At 44.6% G+C, this 17,647-nt stretch overlaps 1 protein-coding gene across 17 annotated transcripts in view; it reads left to right on the top strand.

Annotated features, from left to right (window-relative positions):
• Positions 1 to 266: 266 nt before the first annotated feature.
• Bptf (bromodomain PHD finger transcription factor) overlaps positions 267 to 17,647 on the top strand; it is a 118,877-nt gene continuing 101,496 nt past the window's right edge. For all 17 annotated transcript variants that reach the window (XM_074045459.1, XM_074045472.1, XM_074045469.1 and 14 more), the window contains exon 1: positions 267 to 894. In XM_074045459.1, the coding sequence (XP_073901560.1) occupies positions 267 to 894 (628 nt within the window). The remainder of the gene's footprint in view (positions 895 to 17,647) is intronic.

The raw sequence follows: 17,647 nt of genomic DNA, 5'->3' as shown, positions 1-17,647 counted from the left end.
GTTCCCCCAGTCACCGAGCGAGAGGGAGGAAACAAGATGGCGGCTGAAGGCGATCCGGAGTGGGGCCCCAGCAATTCGGACTGAGCTTTCTCCCTCCACCCGCTTCCGCCGGCCGGGCCCCTCCCGCCCGGCCCCGCCGGCCACCCCACCCGGCCCGGCGCCCCCCACTATCACCCGCGCCCCTCCCCCCTCCGCTTTCCCTTCTCCCCCCCCCCGCCCTCCACCTCCACCTCCACCTCCCCCCTCCCGCCCGCCGCGGCTCCGACATGAGGGGCCGGCGGGGCAGGCCGCCCAAGCAGCCCGCGGCTCCCGCTGCGGAGCGCTGCGCCCCGGCCCCGCCGCCACCACCACCGCCGCCGCCGCCGCCCACGTCCGGACCCATCGGGGGTCTGCGCTCGCGGCACCGCGGCAGCAGCCGGGGCAGGTGGGCCGCCGCCCAGGCTGAGGTGGCGCCCAAGACGCGGCTGAGCTCGCCCAGGGGGGGCAGCAGCAGCCGGAGGAAGCCGCCGCCGCCGCCGCCGCCGCCGCCGCCGGCCCCCCCCAGCACCAGCGCCCCGGGCCGGGGGGGGCGAGGAGGCGGGGGCGGCAGGACGGGGGGCGGGGGCGGCCACCTGGCCCGGACCACCCCGGCCCGCAGGGCCGTCAACAAAGTGGTGTACGATGACCACGAGAGCGAGGAGGAGGAGGAGGAGGAGGAGGACATGGTCTCGGAGGAGGAGGAGGAGGACGGCGACGCCGAGGAGACCCAGGATTCCGAGGACGACGAGGAAGATGAGATGGAGGAGGACGACGATGACTCCGATTATCCGGAGGAGATGGAAGACGACGACGACGACGCCAGCTACTGCACGGAAAGCAGCTTCAGGAGCCATAGCACCTACAGCAGCACTCCAGGTACCCACCCGGCCGGGCCCGGCCGGGCCGCCGCGCACTCCTCCTCCCCTCCCCCTCGCTCGCTCTCTCGCTCGCTCCCCTGTGCTGTGCATCCCAAGCCCATGTGTGTCCGGCCTCCCCCCGCCCCCCACTCAAGCCAAGGGGACCCGCGACGGCACGTCCAGTGGCAAAAAACTCGGTTTGCAAGAGGAAAGAGGCTCATTGTTCAAAATGGAGATTGCATTGTTGCACTTTGCAGGCCATTCGCTCGCTCGCTCTCTCTTTCTCAACCCAAGCCCTCTCTCTCTCTCTCTCTCTTTTTTTTGGACCTCCGTCGTCTAACAGAATTTGGGGCAGTGCAGTGTCTCCAAGCAGGATGGAAACTTTGGCACTCATCCATTGTGTTCGTTTTCCTCCCCTTGTTTTGGTGTGGTGTTTTTGGGGTGAAAGATGCCTCTTGTTTGGCAAACCCTTGCATTTTTAATGTGGTTTCGTGTGGATTTCTTTTTTATTATGATCTGGCTGTTCCTTAAAAGGGAGTTAAGGGTTTAGAGAGTGTGGCACCCAAACGCTCGCAACACACGCTTGCCTTCGCACCCCTAGTCGTGCGGTTGAAAACCGGGGTGGCGGGGAGCCGGGTCTGGTCCTGGGCGTGCGCCTGTGTCCTCCCGGGCTCATGGGCGCATGCAACAGTTGCTGGCAAATGGCTGATTAAAAAGCAAAGCAAAAAGCAAAAAAAAAAAAAAAAGAAAGAAAAAAAATTGGCAATTCATCCGTCTCAAAATCATTTTGGTTAAATCCAAAATCAAACTACACAGCGGCAGGGCCGTGCGTGCTACTGGATCGGGTGCCTGGGCTTCGCCGGGGACCGCGGTTTCGGGGCACCTGTTGCAGAAGATGGGTTGGTGACCGACCGTCCAGACGTAATTGCTGGAGATGGACTTTGGAAGGCACGCACGGCGCAAGATCGGGTTTATGACAGTACTCTTTCTTTTCCTTATGTTTTGGAGGAACGAGCCCCCCCCCCCCCCGCGAGATGTGTAGTGAATATCTCCGTGGTGACGTCTCTCCTGTTTTCTCACAGAAAAAGTTTCCCAAGGCTGGTGCCGAGATGCGTTCGGTCTAAAAAACAAAAAGCCACACACAGTTGCTGCTTTGTATTAAATACATAGCTGTGGTTTCCTAAATTGTGAAAAAAAACATAACTTGTATCCACAACCTGTCAGGCCTTTTTGTTTTTGTTCACTGGGATTAACCAAATTAGAGTCTAATTTTAAGAGCATTTCCAAAGTAAAGTTTGAGGAAATAGGATCTTAAAGCAATTAATGTGTGTCATGTCATTTTCAGAGGCTAGGATAAAAATGGTTAAATTTAAATGTTTCAATTTTTTTTGAATAAATGCTTAAATTCTTATCGGGAGAAATATGGGTATTAAGCCAGATGCAAACCCCCATTTAGAGTGTCCGCACGTCAGGTGAAAAAAAGGTAACTCCTTGCCTGCCAGTGAGAATAGTTGTGTGTCTTCTGGGCGAGGAACGGAGAAGGAAGGGAGAGAAGCCAGTGTTGCGTACTTATGCCTTGTGTGCAGCTGGGACTGCACAACTTAGTTTTAGTGCATCTCTTATAGTAATAGGTTTACATTAAGAAATCACATGTCCTCTTTGTACCAAAGGCCGGAATTGAAACCTGAAGACTGAATTACATACACCACTAGAGGAAGTTTTTCAAGTTAGAACTCAGGTATTTTGGCAGGGCAGTTCAGCTAAGTTTAATTTCTGCTTGAAGGCCTGATCCATAATATTTAGGACTGATGGTTGTGCTTATGCTGAATTAAGTTACATTTGTGTCTAGGCTTCCTTTTTAAACAACAACAACAAAAGTTGTATGTTATTATATTTGGGTGGCATTTTTTCCCAGTGACACTTGTAGCCTGCCTTGTGTCTACTTGTCCTATATTTCCGTGAACTTTATGAACTCCTCAGGTATATGTGTTGATCTTAACTGTGGCTTCTGACACTGTGCTTGCACATGGCAGGTGTTCATGAAAGACTGGGTGGATAAATTATTGCTAAGAGGTGAGAACTGGAAGTAGATGAAGATTTGGGAGTTCTGCAATGGGTGCCATAACTGAGATATTGGGAATTTAGGAGACAAGAAGCTGGTCTAGTTAGATTTTGATACACAGTTTGACTGGGGAATGTTTCTAATAAGATACTTCATATTGCTTGCTAGGTGTTTTCCTTTCTTTGTTGGGTGTGGAGTTAACTTGGAGGTGTTCCGTTTTGTTGTTGTTGGTACTGGGGTTTGAACTCAGGGCCTTGCACTTGCTTGGTAAGTGCTCTACTGCTGGAGCCACACCCCTAGCCCTGAGGTTTTGCCTTTTGAAACACATTATTTCTCAAGATTATGGTAAAATAGATGGTACATTTTGTGTTCTAAACTTTTAGAATACTAGCTAGAACGAGCCTGGGTTGTCGATGCTGAGTACTACTTTCATCATTCATACTGTCTGTACTTCTGGGAGGAAGGCTGTCAGGTAAATGTGCGCGTGTATGGATGGCGAAAGTAGCCCTAGAGCATTGCAAACAGAATTGGTAGATCTGAATCCTAGTGCACTGTCATTGCTAAAAGAGGAATTTTCTTTATTGGTAATTTAGAATAATTTGGTTAGTTTTGTAGTTTAGATTGTTGACTTAAGTACTAACATTAAATTCCTAGTATAAGAAGTACATTTGTTTATCTGTTGAGTACTTTGTAGGTAGTGTTAACTGTTGGTGCAAAGCCATTGGTTGACATTGCTCAAGTAATAGGTCTTTTAAAAGTTTATTTATTGGAAATTGTCTTCCTTTTATGGAGAAAAATTTCAAATGGATACCTAAAGTGTTTACATGACACATAGTACTGTAGGGATGTCAACTTGTTAATAAATTGAAATTATCAGTTTGCTTAAGCTAGGAGCATTTTATTAATTTATTTTTATTTCACCCAATAGACATACTTTGCCAATACAATGAAAAGGATAGAGAATTTGTCCTCCGCCATGTATCCCCACCCCTTTTGCAGTACTGGGGATTGAACCCAGGGCCTCTCACATGCTGGGCAAGCACTGAGATACACCACCAGCTTTTATTCATGGTTTTTTTGAGACAGGCTCTTGCTAAGTTGCCTAGACCTTGAATTTGCAGTCCTCCTGCCTCTGCCTACCAGGTAGCTGTATGTGTGCTCCCATGCCTGGCAGTATTAAAGTTCAGCTACACTTTGAAATTAAGCATCTGATTTTTAAAAATCAAGTTAGAATTGAAGCAGAATGATTCTTGCATTTAACTTGTGAGACTTCTGAGAATACGTACCTGGAAGTTTGAAATTTGGAACCTCTAATGACTTCAGAAAACAAAAACTCTGGTGTTGTTCCCGGAGACTTAATGACTTATGTCTTCTGAGGATTAATTATGCCAGTGGGGATCGGTGGCAGAGAGCATGAACCATAGATTCCTCCAAAACAGTTGCTTGCTGGTTTGGCAGTTTTATTCCCACCACTGTTACCCAAATACCTTTTCATTCTACCTATAATTTCTGATTGCAACAAGTGAGGAACAAAGTACAGTGGAGATTTAAAGGAAGGCAAGTTCATATCTACTGGTGTGTGTGTGTGTGTGTGTGTGTGTGTGTGTGTGTGTGTGTGTGTGTGTGTGTGTTTTCAGATGCTTCCTGCGTGTGTGTGTGTGTGTGTGTGTGTGTGTGTGTTTTCAGATGCTTCCTGCACCAGCAAGTTCATATCTACTGGGTGTGTGTGTGTGTGTGTGTGTGTGTGTGTGTGTTTTCAGATGCTTCCTGCACCAGCAAGTTCATATCTACTGGGGGGGTGTGTGTGTGTGTGTGTGTTTTCAGATGCTTCCTGCACCAGCAAGTTCATATCTACTGGGTGTGTGTGTGTGTGTGTGTGTGTGTGTGTGTTTTCAGATGCTTCCTGCACCAGCAAGTTCATATCTACTGGGGTGTGTGTGTGTGTGTGTGTGTGTGTGTGTGTGTGTGTGTGTGTGTGTGTTTTCAGATGCTTCCTGCACCAGCAAGTTCATATCTACTGGGGGGGGGGTGGGTGTGTGTGTGTGTGTGTGTGTGTGTTTTCAGATGCTTCCTGCACCAGCAAGTTCATATCTACTGGGGTGTGTGTGTGTGTTTGTTCAGATGCTTCCTGGTGTGTGTGTGTGTGTGTGTGTGTTCAGATGCTTCCTGGTGTGTGTGTGTGTTCAGATGCTTCCTGCACCAGCAAGTTCATATCTACTGGGGTGTGTGTGTGTGTGTGTGTGTGTGTTCAGATGCTTCCTGGTGTGTGTGTGTGTGTGTGTGGTCAGATGCTTCCTGCACCAGCTTGTGGATTGTAAGGACAGAGGCAGGAGAGAGGGATCGAGCAGCACCAACTCGGGCACTGATATAGTAAGGTGTGGGCCTTAAGTCACAAGTGAGTCTTTGAACAGGAACTAACCTGTAAAGCTCCATGTGTGCTAGTGGGCAGTTCCCTCAAGAAGCAGGCTATAGCAGTCACAGTTTCCCTCCCATCTGTGGAATAAGGATTGGGTCAGATCGATGATCTGAATTTTTTGCTCCTGGAAAACCTAAGGGATTCCGTTTCCCGGTCAGCACCATACATAAGCAGGAAATAGGACCGCACTAGTTCTCAGAGATCCTGTTAAGCCACTGGTATAGCCCCTTCCCCAAACTGAGAGTTAGACGAGAGGTAGTGTGAAGCCCTCAAACCTGTTTCATAGCTGCTTAACTTGGGGTGAACGGGGTCATTCAGAAGACCTGGAGACAGTAGGACATGACCTCAGTGGTGTGCTAGGAAGTTTAGCCTGACTCCCGTTCTGTAGGGTGGATTGGAGGAAGATGGGTGCAGAAAGGATCTGGATGGGTTTTGTAGCCCTGGATGGAGTATCAGTGCAGGAGTTTTTTGGTCTTGACCCATCATAAGTGTATTCTGAGTAAGGCATTACATATGCCTCTGTAAGAACACAGCGTTTGGTAGCACTGGGGAAGTCAAGATTATGAGGGAAATGAGTGAATCGGATCTCTGCTTAGTACCCAGAGAGGTTACACGTGGAATGAGAAGTTCTCACGATCTGTGAGCGGTGAGTGCCAGTCCTAGGTTTGCAGGCTGTCCATGCATGTTGTTTTCCTGGTGCTTGCTCACAGGGATATTTGGAAATGGGGCTGTGACTTGAGATGCTTGCAGCAAGTTGGGGAGGTCAAGATCAGAAGCTCGGGTTTCTCTTGTTAGGTCCTCCTTTCCTCACTTCTCAAGATCCCACTGTCCTCCCTGTGACTGCAGATCCTTGCAGGTGGGGGGATGTGTCAGGGCTTGGAGGTTAGTGATGGGGAGCGGTGATCTGGTTGCATAGGTGCCTTTCCCCTCTTCCCCCCCCAGCCAGGCTGGGATCCCCTCACCTCTAGGTTCTCCACATTTCTCTTGCTTGCCTGCCTTAACGCTCTTCACTTTTGACACTTGCTTAGATTGTAATCTCAGCTGCATAATCTAGCAGTAGTTGAGCAGTGACCCTCATTCTAATTTTTTTCATGCTTTTGGTTCTTTAAAGAGAGATACCTTAGGAGGCAGGGTTTTTTTTTTTTTTAATTTGTTTTTGAGACATGGTCTCACTGTGTAGCCCAGACTGACCTCAGACTCATGATCCTCCTGCCTCAGCTTCTCAAAGTGCTAGAATTACAGGTCTGTATCACTATGCCTGGCCAGAATATTTTTTAACTAAAAAAAGAGACGCAAAAAAACTTCAACATGCACGGTGCACTTCAAAGACTGAAGGTAAGAACAACAACAAAAATATAAAATCATACAAGAAGAATCAAGCCAGGCATGGTGGTACATATCTGTAATCCCAGCTATGGAGGAGGCAGAGATCAAGGAAGATCACAGTTTGAGGTCAGACTGGCAAAAAGTTAGTGAGATCCCATCTTAAACAAACCAGTCACAGTAGTGCACACTTGTAATCCCAACTGTAAGGAAGGAATAGGTAGGAGGATCAAGTTCCTGGAGGCAAAAAATGAGACCCTATCTGAAAAATAAAGCAAAAAGGGCTAGGGGTGTGCCTCAAGTGGTACTGTGCTTGCCTAATAAGCCCAAGGCACCCAAAGTTCAAATCCTAGTGCTACCAAAAAAAAAAAAAAGTAACTGTGATAACTAACATCTATTGGATATCTTCTAAGTTGCTGGGTATTTTTAAGCAGTACTTATAAAATTTTAGTTTTTGTTGGGACTGGGGTTTGAAATGAAGGCTTCGTGCTTGCAAAGCAGGTGCTCTACCACTTGAGTCAGACCTCTAGTCTGTTTTGCACTGATTACTTTGGAGGTGGGTTCTCTCAAACTATTTGCCCAGGTTGGCCTCAACTGCAGTCCTCCCATTCGAAGACTTCCAAGTAACTAGGATTTACAGGTGTGAGACACTGGCACTGGCTACCGTGTGCTCTTACTGCTTGTTATGTCTCAAGCTCTCGGGTAATAAGTTTTTTTTTCCTTGTAGATTTCCCTTTGTCAGCCCTCGGCATTATTGCTGTTGCCTGAACTGGTGCTGTGCAGTCGCTGCCCCGTATGGTGCTGGGGCTGCTTTTGCTCCTTTCCCGTGCTCATCCTCCTCTTGGCTTGTTTCCCTTCCTCAGCACAGCCTCTGCTGCATCCTAAGAATGGCTGCCTGAGAAGTAGACTCAACTCCAGGATCTGACGGATAGTCAGGCTGGTATTGGGGCCCAAACTTAAGAAGTCAGTTTCTCCTGAGGGATTTGCTTTGTTGTGTTCCAGCATTTTGTTTTTCTGTGGAGAAGCCTAGTGCTGTCAGACTACGTGCTTCATGTCTGACCTGTGAAATGCTGGGTGTATGCTAAGTGTATTTTAATTGTTTTGTAAGAAATTGCCCAACTTTGCCCAAATGGTTTTATCACATTGCATTCCCACCAGCAACATATGAGAGCTCTAAGCCAGGTATGGGGTTATAGGTACACGCCTATAACCCCAGCACTAGGGAGGCCGAGGCAGGAGGATTGCAAGTTCAATGTCAACTTGAACCATACCGCAAGACCCTGTTTAAAAGGAAAACAAAAACAAAACCCTCTAAAATGCCAGGTATAGCAGTATACAACTGTAATCCTAGCTAATCAGGAAGCAGATGCCTCCCGATTCTATTTAGGTGTACAGTGGTATGTTTCATTATGGTTTTCATATATTATCATAATATATTACACATGTAATAAATTAATGTCAGCAGTGTATGAAAGCCAGTTTCATTAGCACTGATTGTTTAAAAACCATCTCTGCATTTTATGGGTTAAAAGTTTTGTTAGAGCTGGGCATGTGTTCACAGCTACTCAGAGAGTAGGCAGAGATCAGGAGGATCGTGGTTTGAAGCCAGCCCAGGCAAATAGTTCATGAGACCCTATCTTGAAAAATCCCTTCACAAAAAATAAGACTGGTGGAGTGGCTCAAGGTGTAGGCCCTGAGTTCAAACCCCAGTACTGTGCGTGCACACACAAACACATCACACAAAATTTCTGTTAGAATTTGTATTTTGTTTGGCTCTGTCATTGATCTGTTCATTTATTCAAAAACTACCTGTTGAGCCCATGCTGTGTTCTTGGCGCTTTCTTAGAGGTAGCAGTGCCTGCATCAGCTCTGGCCCCTGCTCTGATGAAGCTTGTTGCGTAGCAGGGCAGGCATCATGTATCAGCAAACGTGTTCCAAAGGGAACAAGTAAAGGATGTCCTTAGTGTAGCTAAGCACAAAGCAAAAGTGACAGGCAAAGGGAGCAGGAGTCTAGACCCTGGGACAAATATATGCTATACCCCAGAGGGCCAGCCATGAGAGGTTTTAAGTGGGGAGCAATTGATCAGATTTGTGTTCTTAAAAAAGTCTTAAAAAGTCTTTGTGACTATGGGGTGTGTTTGGGGATCCCTAGGTGTTCTCTGTTGCTGATTCCTAACTTGATTCCATTCAGTTCCAAGAGGGCTGGGGATGTGGTTCACTGGTAGAGCTCTTGCTCACCATCACAGACCTTCCTATGACCTTAATTTTGTAAAACTTTTTTTCTGCCAGGGGGGTGGAGGTGGGGGTGGGGGGGCAGTACTGGGCTTGCATTCAGAGTCCCACACTTGCTGGCAAGTGCTCTACCACTTGAGTTATACCCCCAGCCCTTTTTGCTTTAGTTAGCTTTCAGGTAGTGTTTCTCATTTTTGCCTGGACTGGCTTTGGACAATGATCCTCTCATCTCTGCTTTCCTATTAGCTGGGATTACAGGGGTATATTGCCATACTTGGCCCTGTAAAACATTTCTAGAGGTTTTTCTTTTTCTTTTAAACAGGATCTTACTGTGTAACACAGGTTTAACTTGAGCTTGCTATTCTTCTTCCTCAGCCTCCCTGGTGCTGGAGTTACAGGCATGTGCCTCCATACCTGGCTTAGAGGTTTGTGTTGCATTCTGAAATATTATCAGTCTAGGTGAATGTCCTATATGTCTTGAAAAGAGGCATATTCTGCTGTTATTGGATGGAATATCCCATAAATATTAATTAGGTCAGATTTGTTGGTAGTTTAAGATCCTCTATATGTTGAAGATTTTCTGTATACTTATTCTAACACAGAGGGGAATATTGAGGTCCGCAATTATTGTTAAGGATTTGTTTGTTTCTCCTAGGAGTTTTTTTTATTTGCTTTTGTTTTTTTTTGAGACAGGGTCTCACTCACTATGTAGCCCAGGCTGGCTTCAAACTCTAACTCCTCCTGCTTCAGCCTCTGGAGGGCTGGTATTATAGCCGTGTGTGCCTGGTTTCTTCTTGGAGTTGTATCAGTCTTCATGTATTTGAGGCTGTTACTAAGTTCCTAAAACTTTAGGAAGGATTGTTTTATCCTCTTGATTATTTGGCCACCTTTTCATTGTGTCAGTTTTTTAAGACTTACTGTGAGATGGACTGTTAATTACCTGCCACCGCCTTCATTTGAACTACTTTAGGCAAGGAGGGTCTCATCCAGTCCCTCTCTTTAGTGCCTGGCTCAGTTTGTAGCATGCAGTAGAAAGCTCAGGGTAATTGTTGAGCGTATTCAAAGAAAGCCTCTGGATCCCTTTCACCCTTTCCCTCTGTGCTGTTCAGGATGGTAGCCACTAGCCCATGTAACCAGCCATTTGATTAATTAAAATGACTTAAAATTAAACCTCCGGTTCCTCAGCGGCACTAGGTACATTGCATGTGCTCAGTAAGCACACATGACTGGTGGCTCTGTGTCGCACCCTACGAGTGTCCAGCATGTGGGTCATTTCATATCATTGCAGATAGTTGTCTTGGACAGGGGCTGTGCTTGTGATAGCTGCCCTGCCACTGTTGGGCCAGTGAGAATTTACCTGGCACTTCTTTTCCTCTGCTTTCGCCTTCCCCCTAGTCCTTGCTGCCTGGGTCACCTCTGCAGCCTGGCTGCGGTCTTGCCTTGTTGAGACTGTCGACCACACAGTGATGATACTGTATTTCTTGCAATAAGACTTGGAGTCACCCTCTGCCTGTACATTATTTGTCGTTATTTGTGGTAGAGGGGAAGAGGCAGTCAGTTAATACTTAATGTTAGAAAAATCTACCATAGTATAAACTTAAGCTAGAAGTCATGTAATCCAGAACAAGAGGGTAGGAGAGATTAAAATTCAGACTTGGTTGAGAGATTTGATTTGGTAACTCAGAGAATTCCTTTGTTGTAAAAATTTAAAAGTTAGTATGCAAGCTGAATTGTGAAGTACGAGTGTAGCCCAGGTTGTCTGGGTTTGCCTGGATATAAAACCTCTTAGGTGTTGCTGCCAAATTAACTGTTTCAAGGAAAAGGTGCCCCTTTATTAGTGGGATGATTTGGGGATTTAAGTTTTTAAAAGGTTGCCACTATAGAACATCTTGAAATTTGCTAAGATAGGTAATGTTTGGATTCCTCTCTACTCATGGATGTGTCTGTAGTGCGCACACTTGGGTGGTGGCCTGGCAAGTGATTCATACCGACAGTAGGTGTGATGTCTGTATTTACTAGAAACATGGCTTCCTGTTCGATTTCAGTATGTCCCCATTGCCTCCTTTGAGTCTGTTTATAGTGTATTCTATTTGTGAAGCTTAAGAAGTATCTTAGAAATGCACACATATTAATCGGTGTGGAATTTCTCTTGTCCTTTTTCTTTTCTGATGCTTGCACAGCTATGGTGAGACTTGTTTGAAGCAATAGTCCAACCTTTAAAGTAGCTAATAAGATCTTAGCTCCTCCTGTCAGTTCAGTTTTCTCTGTTCTACACAGCCCATACTTGAAGTCTTAGTTACTTAGTCTGGTCCTTGACTATGACCATGTTCTGCTTCCAAAGTATTATGTAAATGTGGTTTTCCTGTCATTTCAGACACATTTGAGTTTTGAATGAATTTTCCAGGTGAAAGACCGTAGGTCACAGGTCCTCGGTGAACTTGAGACATTGCCCTCTTCCTCTGGCTGTCTTGCACTTGATTGTCTGAATACCTTGCGTGGCGATTCTGCTCTGTCTCAGAAGAAGCCTAACAGTGGAGATGGTTTTGAGCAGGGGTTATAAGCTCACATGGTCACAGGGTTATCAAGTGTAAAGATGTGAGGTGCCCTTTATTTTCTGTATTAATATGTAACTATATTTGCTACTGTTAATTATTTGCCTTAAAAAAAACTAGGCATGTTGAGACTACAGTCCCTTTTTGCTTTTACAAACAGTGCAGTTCTAAATGTGCCAGAGTCATTTATGCTGGTGCTGCTTTCTGCAAGGTAGATGCCTAGGAGTGGGGAGGGATTGTTGCTGCAGGATGTTCCATTAAGAGATGAGCCAGTAATACTCCCATTACTTGTTTGTTTAGAGACTTTTCTGTAAGAGCCAGGTAGTATTTATTTGGGGCTCACATTCCCTGTTACAAGTCTGCTGTTGTACAGAGGCAGCGTAGACAGCATGTAAGTGAGCAAGAATGGCTGTTCCAGTAAAACTTTATGGGCAGTATGGAGTTCAGCTGATTTGCATGTCACTAAATATTGTTATTCTTTTGATTATTTTCCTACCTATTTAGTTCCCATGGGCCAAACACAAACAGGTGTTGGGCTGACTATAGTTTGCTGATCCCTGGCCTAAGTAAGCCAAAGTCACAAGGATTTTCTTTGATTACTCAGATGTTTATAATTGTAGGCTTTTTTTCCTTTCCTAGATTAGGGTTTCACTATGTTGTCCAGGTTAGTCTAGAACTCTCTGTCCTGGTTTTGCCTCCCAAGAGCTGGTATTATAGGCATGTACCACTAAACTCAACTGCAAACCCTTAGTTCAAACCCCAGTCCTACCAAAATAAAACAAACCAAAAAACCCCAGGCAGTTTTAGAACAGTTTTTCTGAACTTTTCATTTTTACCTTCTCAGATTCAAATACTGAAATAGAAAAGCTGAACAATTGGGCTAGCAAACACCCAGCGTGTCCTCCTGGCTTCAGTGGTTTTTAACATTTTCACCCTGCTTGTGAGCGTACTCTTTTGCATTTCAAGTGTTCTTTTTACTGAACAGTTTGATAGTAGGTTGCCGATATGACACTCATCTGAGCCATTCCGCGTTTTTGCGACATTTAACATTATGTGATGCTCCCTGTCAGAGTCCCCCAGCTGCCTTTTGCGCTATTTTCCCTTCCAGGATTCACTCAGGAACTGTGGATTGTGTTTAGTTGACACCTCTGTAGCGCCTTCAATCTCAAGCCATTCTGTCACTTTGTTGGGAGGTCTCTTTATGACAATGACATTTTTAATTATCCAGGCCAGTTTGGCTAACTGAATGTCTTACTGTTTGGATTCCCTGATTGTTCTCCACATGTATGGGTTCACTGTAGATAATTCCAGCAGGGATACCCTGTGAGTGAGCCAGTGTTCTCAGCTCATCTCATCAGGGGCCCGTGGGCACCTTGCCCCATTTCTGATGATGGTAAGTTTGATAACTTGGTATACATAGCAACTGCCACATTTCTCCTTTTAAAGATGCCCCCCCTTTTTTTTGCAGTACTGGGATTTGAACTTGGGGCGTACACATTGAGCCACTCCATTGGCCTTTTTTTGTGTGTATGTGAAAGGATTTTTCAAGATAAGGGCTCACAAACTATTTGCCTCCTAAGTAGCTAGGATTACAGGTATGAGCCACCAGCGCCCTGCTACCTTTCCCCTTTGGAGTAGTTTTTTTGTTTTCTTGCTTGTTTGTTTGGTGGTGCTGAGAATAGAACTCCGGGCAGTGTGCATGCTGGTTAAGTGCTCTGCCACTGTGCTATACTCCCAGCCCTTTTCCCTTAGAAAGTAGCATCATATACTGAAAATATCTTATTGCCTATGACCTTTTCCCAATAGTTGTAGCATCAGTTAATGGTCCTTGGCTGAGTCAGTTACTACATTGGTAATTGCAATTGGTGACTTTTCTAAATGTGTCAGTTCCTGTTTATCAGCTAGTATTTGAAGATACTTCCCCTCTTTTCTCTTTTGGGTGTTACGAATGAGGGTGCTATGGTTTGGATTTGGATATGCTTTAGGTGTGTCCACCAAACATTCATGTGTTGGAGCTTGGTCCCCATTGTGCGATGAGAGAGGTGGTAGAATCTAAGATTTAGGACCTCATTGGAGGCGTGCTTCTGGCTCGTGTCTTGTGATAGGCTTCCCTGTTGTCACATGTACATCTGCAGTGATGTCCTTAGGCCCTCACCACCTGGCCACATCACTAAGGGACTGCCTGATCTTGGACTTTCAGCTCTAAAACTCTGAGCTATGTCACCTTTTTTTTCTTTTGGGGCTGTATTAGGTATTGAACTTAGGGCCTCCTCATGCTTGCTAATCATGCCCCCAGTCCTTTTGCTGTTAGTTTAGTTTTCCAGAAAGGGTCTCCCACTTTTGCCTGGCTGTTCTTGAGCTAGTCTACCTTTACTTCCAGAATAGTCAGAATTAGAGGTGTGTTCCACCACCAAGTCCTGCATAAACTTTTTTCCTTCATAAATACATAAGATACAAAGTTTTAAGAACTCAAGACACAGCTCCAGGCGTTTTGTTACAGTAACAAAAAGTGGGTTAATACAAGTAGATTTGTGCTTTCTTTTTTACTTACTGTGAAAAACAATGAATCTTTATATCATCATAGTGTTGGGATCAGATGTTTATGAATTAAACTTCATTGATACTACTTAAAATGTTTACCTAGCTATCCTAGGGCCATACTTTGTTGGGGAAGAAACTAAAGAAGTAAATAAAAGGGATTCTTATTTTTCAACAAGTAAAAGAAATTGAGTTGTTAAACTTTTGTCAAAGCCAGAATTCCCCTTTGCCTTGTTTCTCTATTGTAGTGAAGTTTTTTCTTGATTGTATGGAATATAATGTATTTGCTGATAGTTGATGAACTATTATATTTGGTGGTAATTTTCTGAAAGTAAATTTTTCAGCTATATTTTCAACTCTAAGAAAACGTCTTAAAATAATTATAAATTAGAAAAGCTTGAGAATAATATAATACTCTTTTCCCATCACCCAAATTTAATAAATGTTGAGATTTTGGCATATTTGCTCCAGATACCCATCATCTTTTTTTTTTCTTTTTTGTAGTGAAAGTAATCATAAAGTTTATTAGGAAGGCAATTTAGTATGACAGGTTAGAAGTGGGGAGAAATGGGAGAAGAAAAGGAGGAACATTTCCTGCTTCCCATGCAGAAAATGGGAGTTAGAGACTTCCCATCTTTTTTTGTAAGATAAAGAAAATGTTAGCTGGGCGCTGATGGCTCGCACCTGTAATCCTAGCTACTCAGGAGGCAGAGGATCCTACTCGGAGATCAATAGGATCCAGATTCAAAGCCAGCCCAAGCAAATAGTTTGAGAGACTATTTTTTTCAAGACACCCTATCTTGAAAAAACACCCCTTCCCAAAAAGGGGCTGGTGGAGTGACTCAAGCTGTAGGCCCTGAGTTCAAGCCCCAGTACAGAAAAAAGAAAAGAAAAGAAAATGTTACAGATTTAGTTACTATCTCTTTTCCCTTGTTCTTTGCTTTTCCAGATGTAAAAATTGTCCTTCAGTAGGTGCGTGTCATCCCAGCCTTACCTGTATACTTGTAGTATGTATGTTTGTGTGCAGGTGCTTTAGGTTTCAAAATTGAGTGGATAGTCTGTTGATACTTGTTTAACTTGATTTTTTAAAAACTTGTGAATTGTTTTTATCCCTGTTGATAGATCTTGTTGATTTGGGGGTTTTGTTCCACTTTTTTGATGCTGGGAATCGAACCCATGGCTTTGTACATACTGAGCATGTGTTCTACCATTGCCCTGCAACCAGCCCTCACTTAGTGTTTTAAAGCTGAATGGCATTCCATTCCATCTTGGCCTGATGAACCTGAGTAGGTTATTTCCAGTCAGTTCATCTGTGTGTGTTTTAACTTTGATCCTTATATCCTTATCTCAGTTTTGACATAAACTCTTATTTTATTGGAAATCCAGTGAGAGTATATTTGGTATTTCACCACTATTTTACAAGAGAGAGGGTACTGGATGTATCTTAGCCTTATTTTCATAATGCAACATGTTATTTGAACTCCAGTTACTGTGCAGTAGTCTCTAGATGTATCTCTAGATCAAGGCTGTCTAGTACAACTGTGATGATGTATATTGTCCAGTGTGGTGGCTGCTAGCCACAGGAGGCAGTAAGCACTTGAAGTGATACCTCTTGTTGCAACTTTGGTTTAGGTTTCATATTTGCCAACCCTGCCACTGATATCAGTAGGGTGAAGGCTAATGTGATAGTTAAAAACATGAGTTTAGGAGGCAGGCAGGCTTGTGTTTTAGCTGTAACTTAGTGGACCTTGGACAAGGTACTTAGCCTCCATAAGCACCTTTGAAAGGCAGTGATAATAGTACCCACTGGGTGGAGTTAGCTGAGGGTAAAACGTGATACTGCATTTAAAAGAGCCCAGTGCTGCTCATGCCTGTAATCCTAGCCACTTGGGAGGCTGATCGTGGTTCAGCTGGAGCAAAAAGTTGCCCCCTTAACCAGCGGCTGAGTGTAGAGGTGCATGCCTGCCATTCCTAATGCATGAGGAAACACAAACAGGTGGATTGTAGTCCAGGTCAACCTGGGCATAAAGCGATACCCTATCTCAAAAGTAACCAGCATGAAAAGGGCTGGGGGTGTGAGCACCTGTCTAGCAGCCCTGAATTCAAATCCTAGTACTGCAGTTGCTAGCAACTAGAAAGCACTCTGATAGCTAGCTGATGTTTTTATATTATTCCTGACATTCTATTTGAATGGGAGTCCAAATAAAAGATGACTATTAAGTGCATGACAGGTAATTTTTGTTAACGTCAATCATGGTTTATGTATGTGTAACGGTAGGCTAAAGAGTTAGATTTTCTTAGGTCTGGTATTATCTTCTGCTGGAAATGAACTTCCCTCACCCCCCTCACCAATGCTGAGTTGTCCCTCTTTCTCTCAAATCCAATTAGAAACGGGAACATGCTACACTTTGCTCCTCTAGAAACATGTATTGTATTTAGAATTGTCTTATGAAGTTCAGAGGTCTGAAAACATTCTGTAAACATTTCTTTTATAATTAACAAAATAAAAATGTAGGTGTCAACCTGAAGAATCAGTGGTGGCTTCTAGGTTCTGGTCTTGGCGTGCCTTGACTCCTGGATCTCTACCCTCCACCAATTGAACAAATCATTTTTAGTTTGCTACAATAGTAAAGTCATGATCTGTGCTCTAATGGGGTTAACAAATGAGCCAAGGGCACATGAGCATTGTAATATAAATGTGTTCAGGCCATACAGGAGAGCTGAGCAAAGCATGAGCACAGTGCCACAGAGGCCAGCACAAGACCCATGGATGACATTTGAGAAGGCCCTTGAAAAATGTCACAGATTTCTCAAAACTTCAGCAAAGTTAAGGCAATATCTGTTTAAAACATATAGGCAATTTTTTAATTAAAAAAACCCAAAAACTAAACATACAGATTTTAAAAACTCAGGCATGTTGGAAACTCCCCTCAGCTGGTAACTCACGATGACTGCTGACCATCATTTCAGCCAGAGTTCTGCGAAGAGCCTCTCTGGAGTATGTCAGGGAATACAAAACAAAAGTTTTGCCCCAATAATTGCCAGGTTGTGGTTTTTTTTTTTTTTTTTTTTTTTTTAAAGGGGACAGAGCTTCAAGATTACAAAGCAGGAGTGCTACTGCTTGAACCACACCTCCAGTCCGTTTTGCTCTGGTTATTTTGGAGATGGGGGTGGGGGTGGGGTCCTCACAGACTAGCCTGGGCTGGCCTTGAACCATGATCCTCCTGATCTCAGCCTCCCAAGTAGCTATGATTACAGCTTGCCAAGTTGTTTAAAATCAGGTATCTATACATAGCAGCACATTTTTCCATTAAGATAATAACCTGTTAGCTGGCCCAGAGTCCTTGTCATTCAAGACTCCCCTTCCCTTTCTTCTCCCCTCTGTCCCTCTTCTCCCCCTCTTTCCCTCTCCTCACTCCCTCCCTCTCTCTTCCTGCCTGCCTCTCTCCTTTCTTGCTGAGGATTGTTAGGCAAGCGCTCTACCACTTGAGGCACATCCCCATTCCTGCTTGGCTGTCTTTTGCAGGACACATTCCTTCCTTCTCTTTTGGTCGGCTTGTTGATGACTTTGATTAAGCTTCAGCTTCCTTTTACATGTTCTTGTACTAATCATGTCTCCTGAGGCAAGCTTTTACGTCCCTTGCTTGAG

Source organism: Castor canadensis, chromosome 11 (genome assembly GCF_047511655.1).
Source record: "Castor canadensis chromosome 11, mCasCan1.hap1v2, whole genome shotgun sequence".
Taxonomy (NCBI): Eukaryota; Metazoa; Chordata; class Mammalia; order Rodentia; family Castoridae; genus Castor; species Castor canadensis.
Note: the sequence above shows the minus strand (reverse complement) of the source record. Positions and strands in the feature narration are given on the sequence as shown.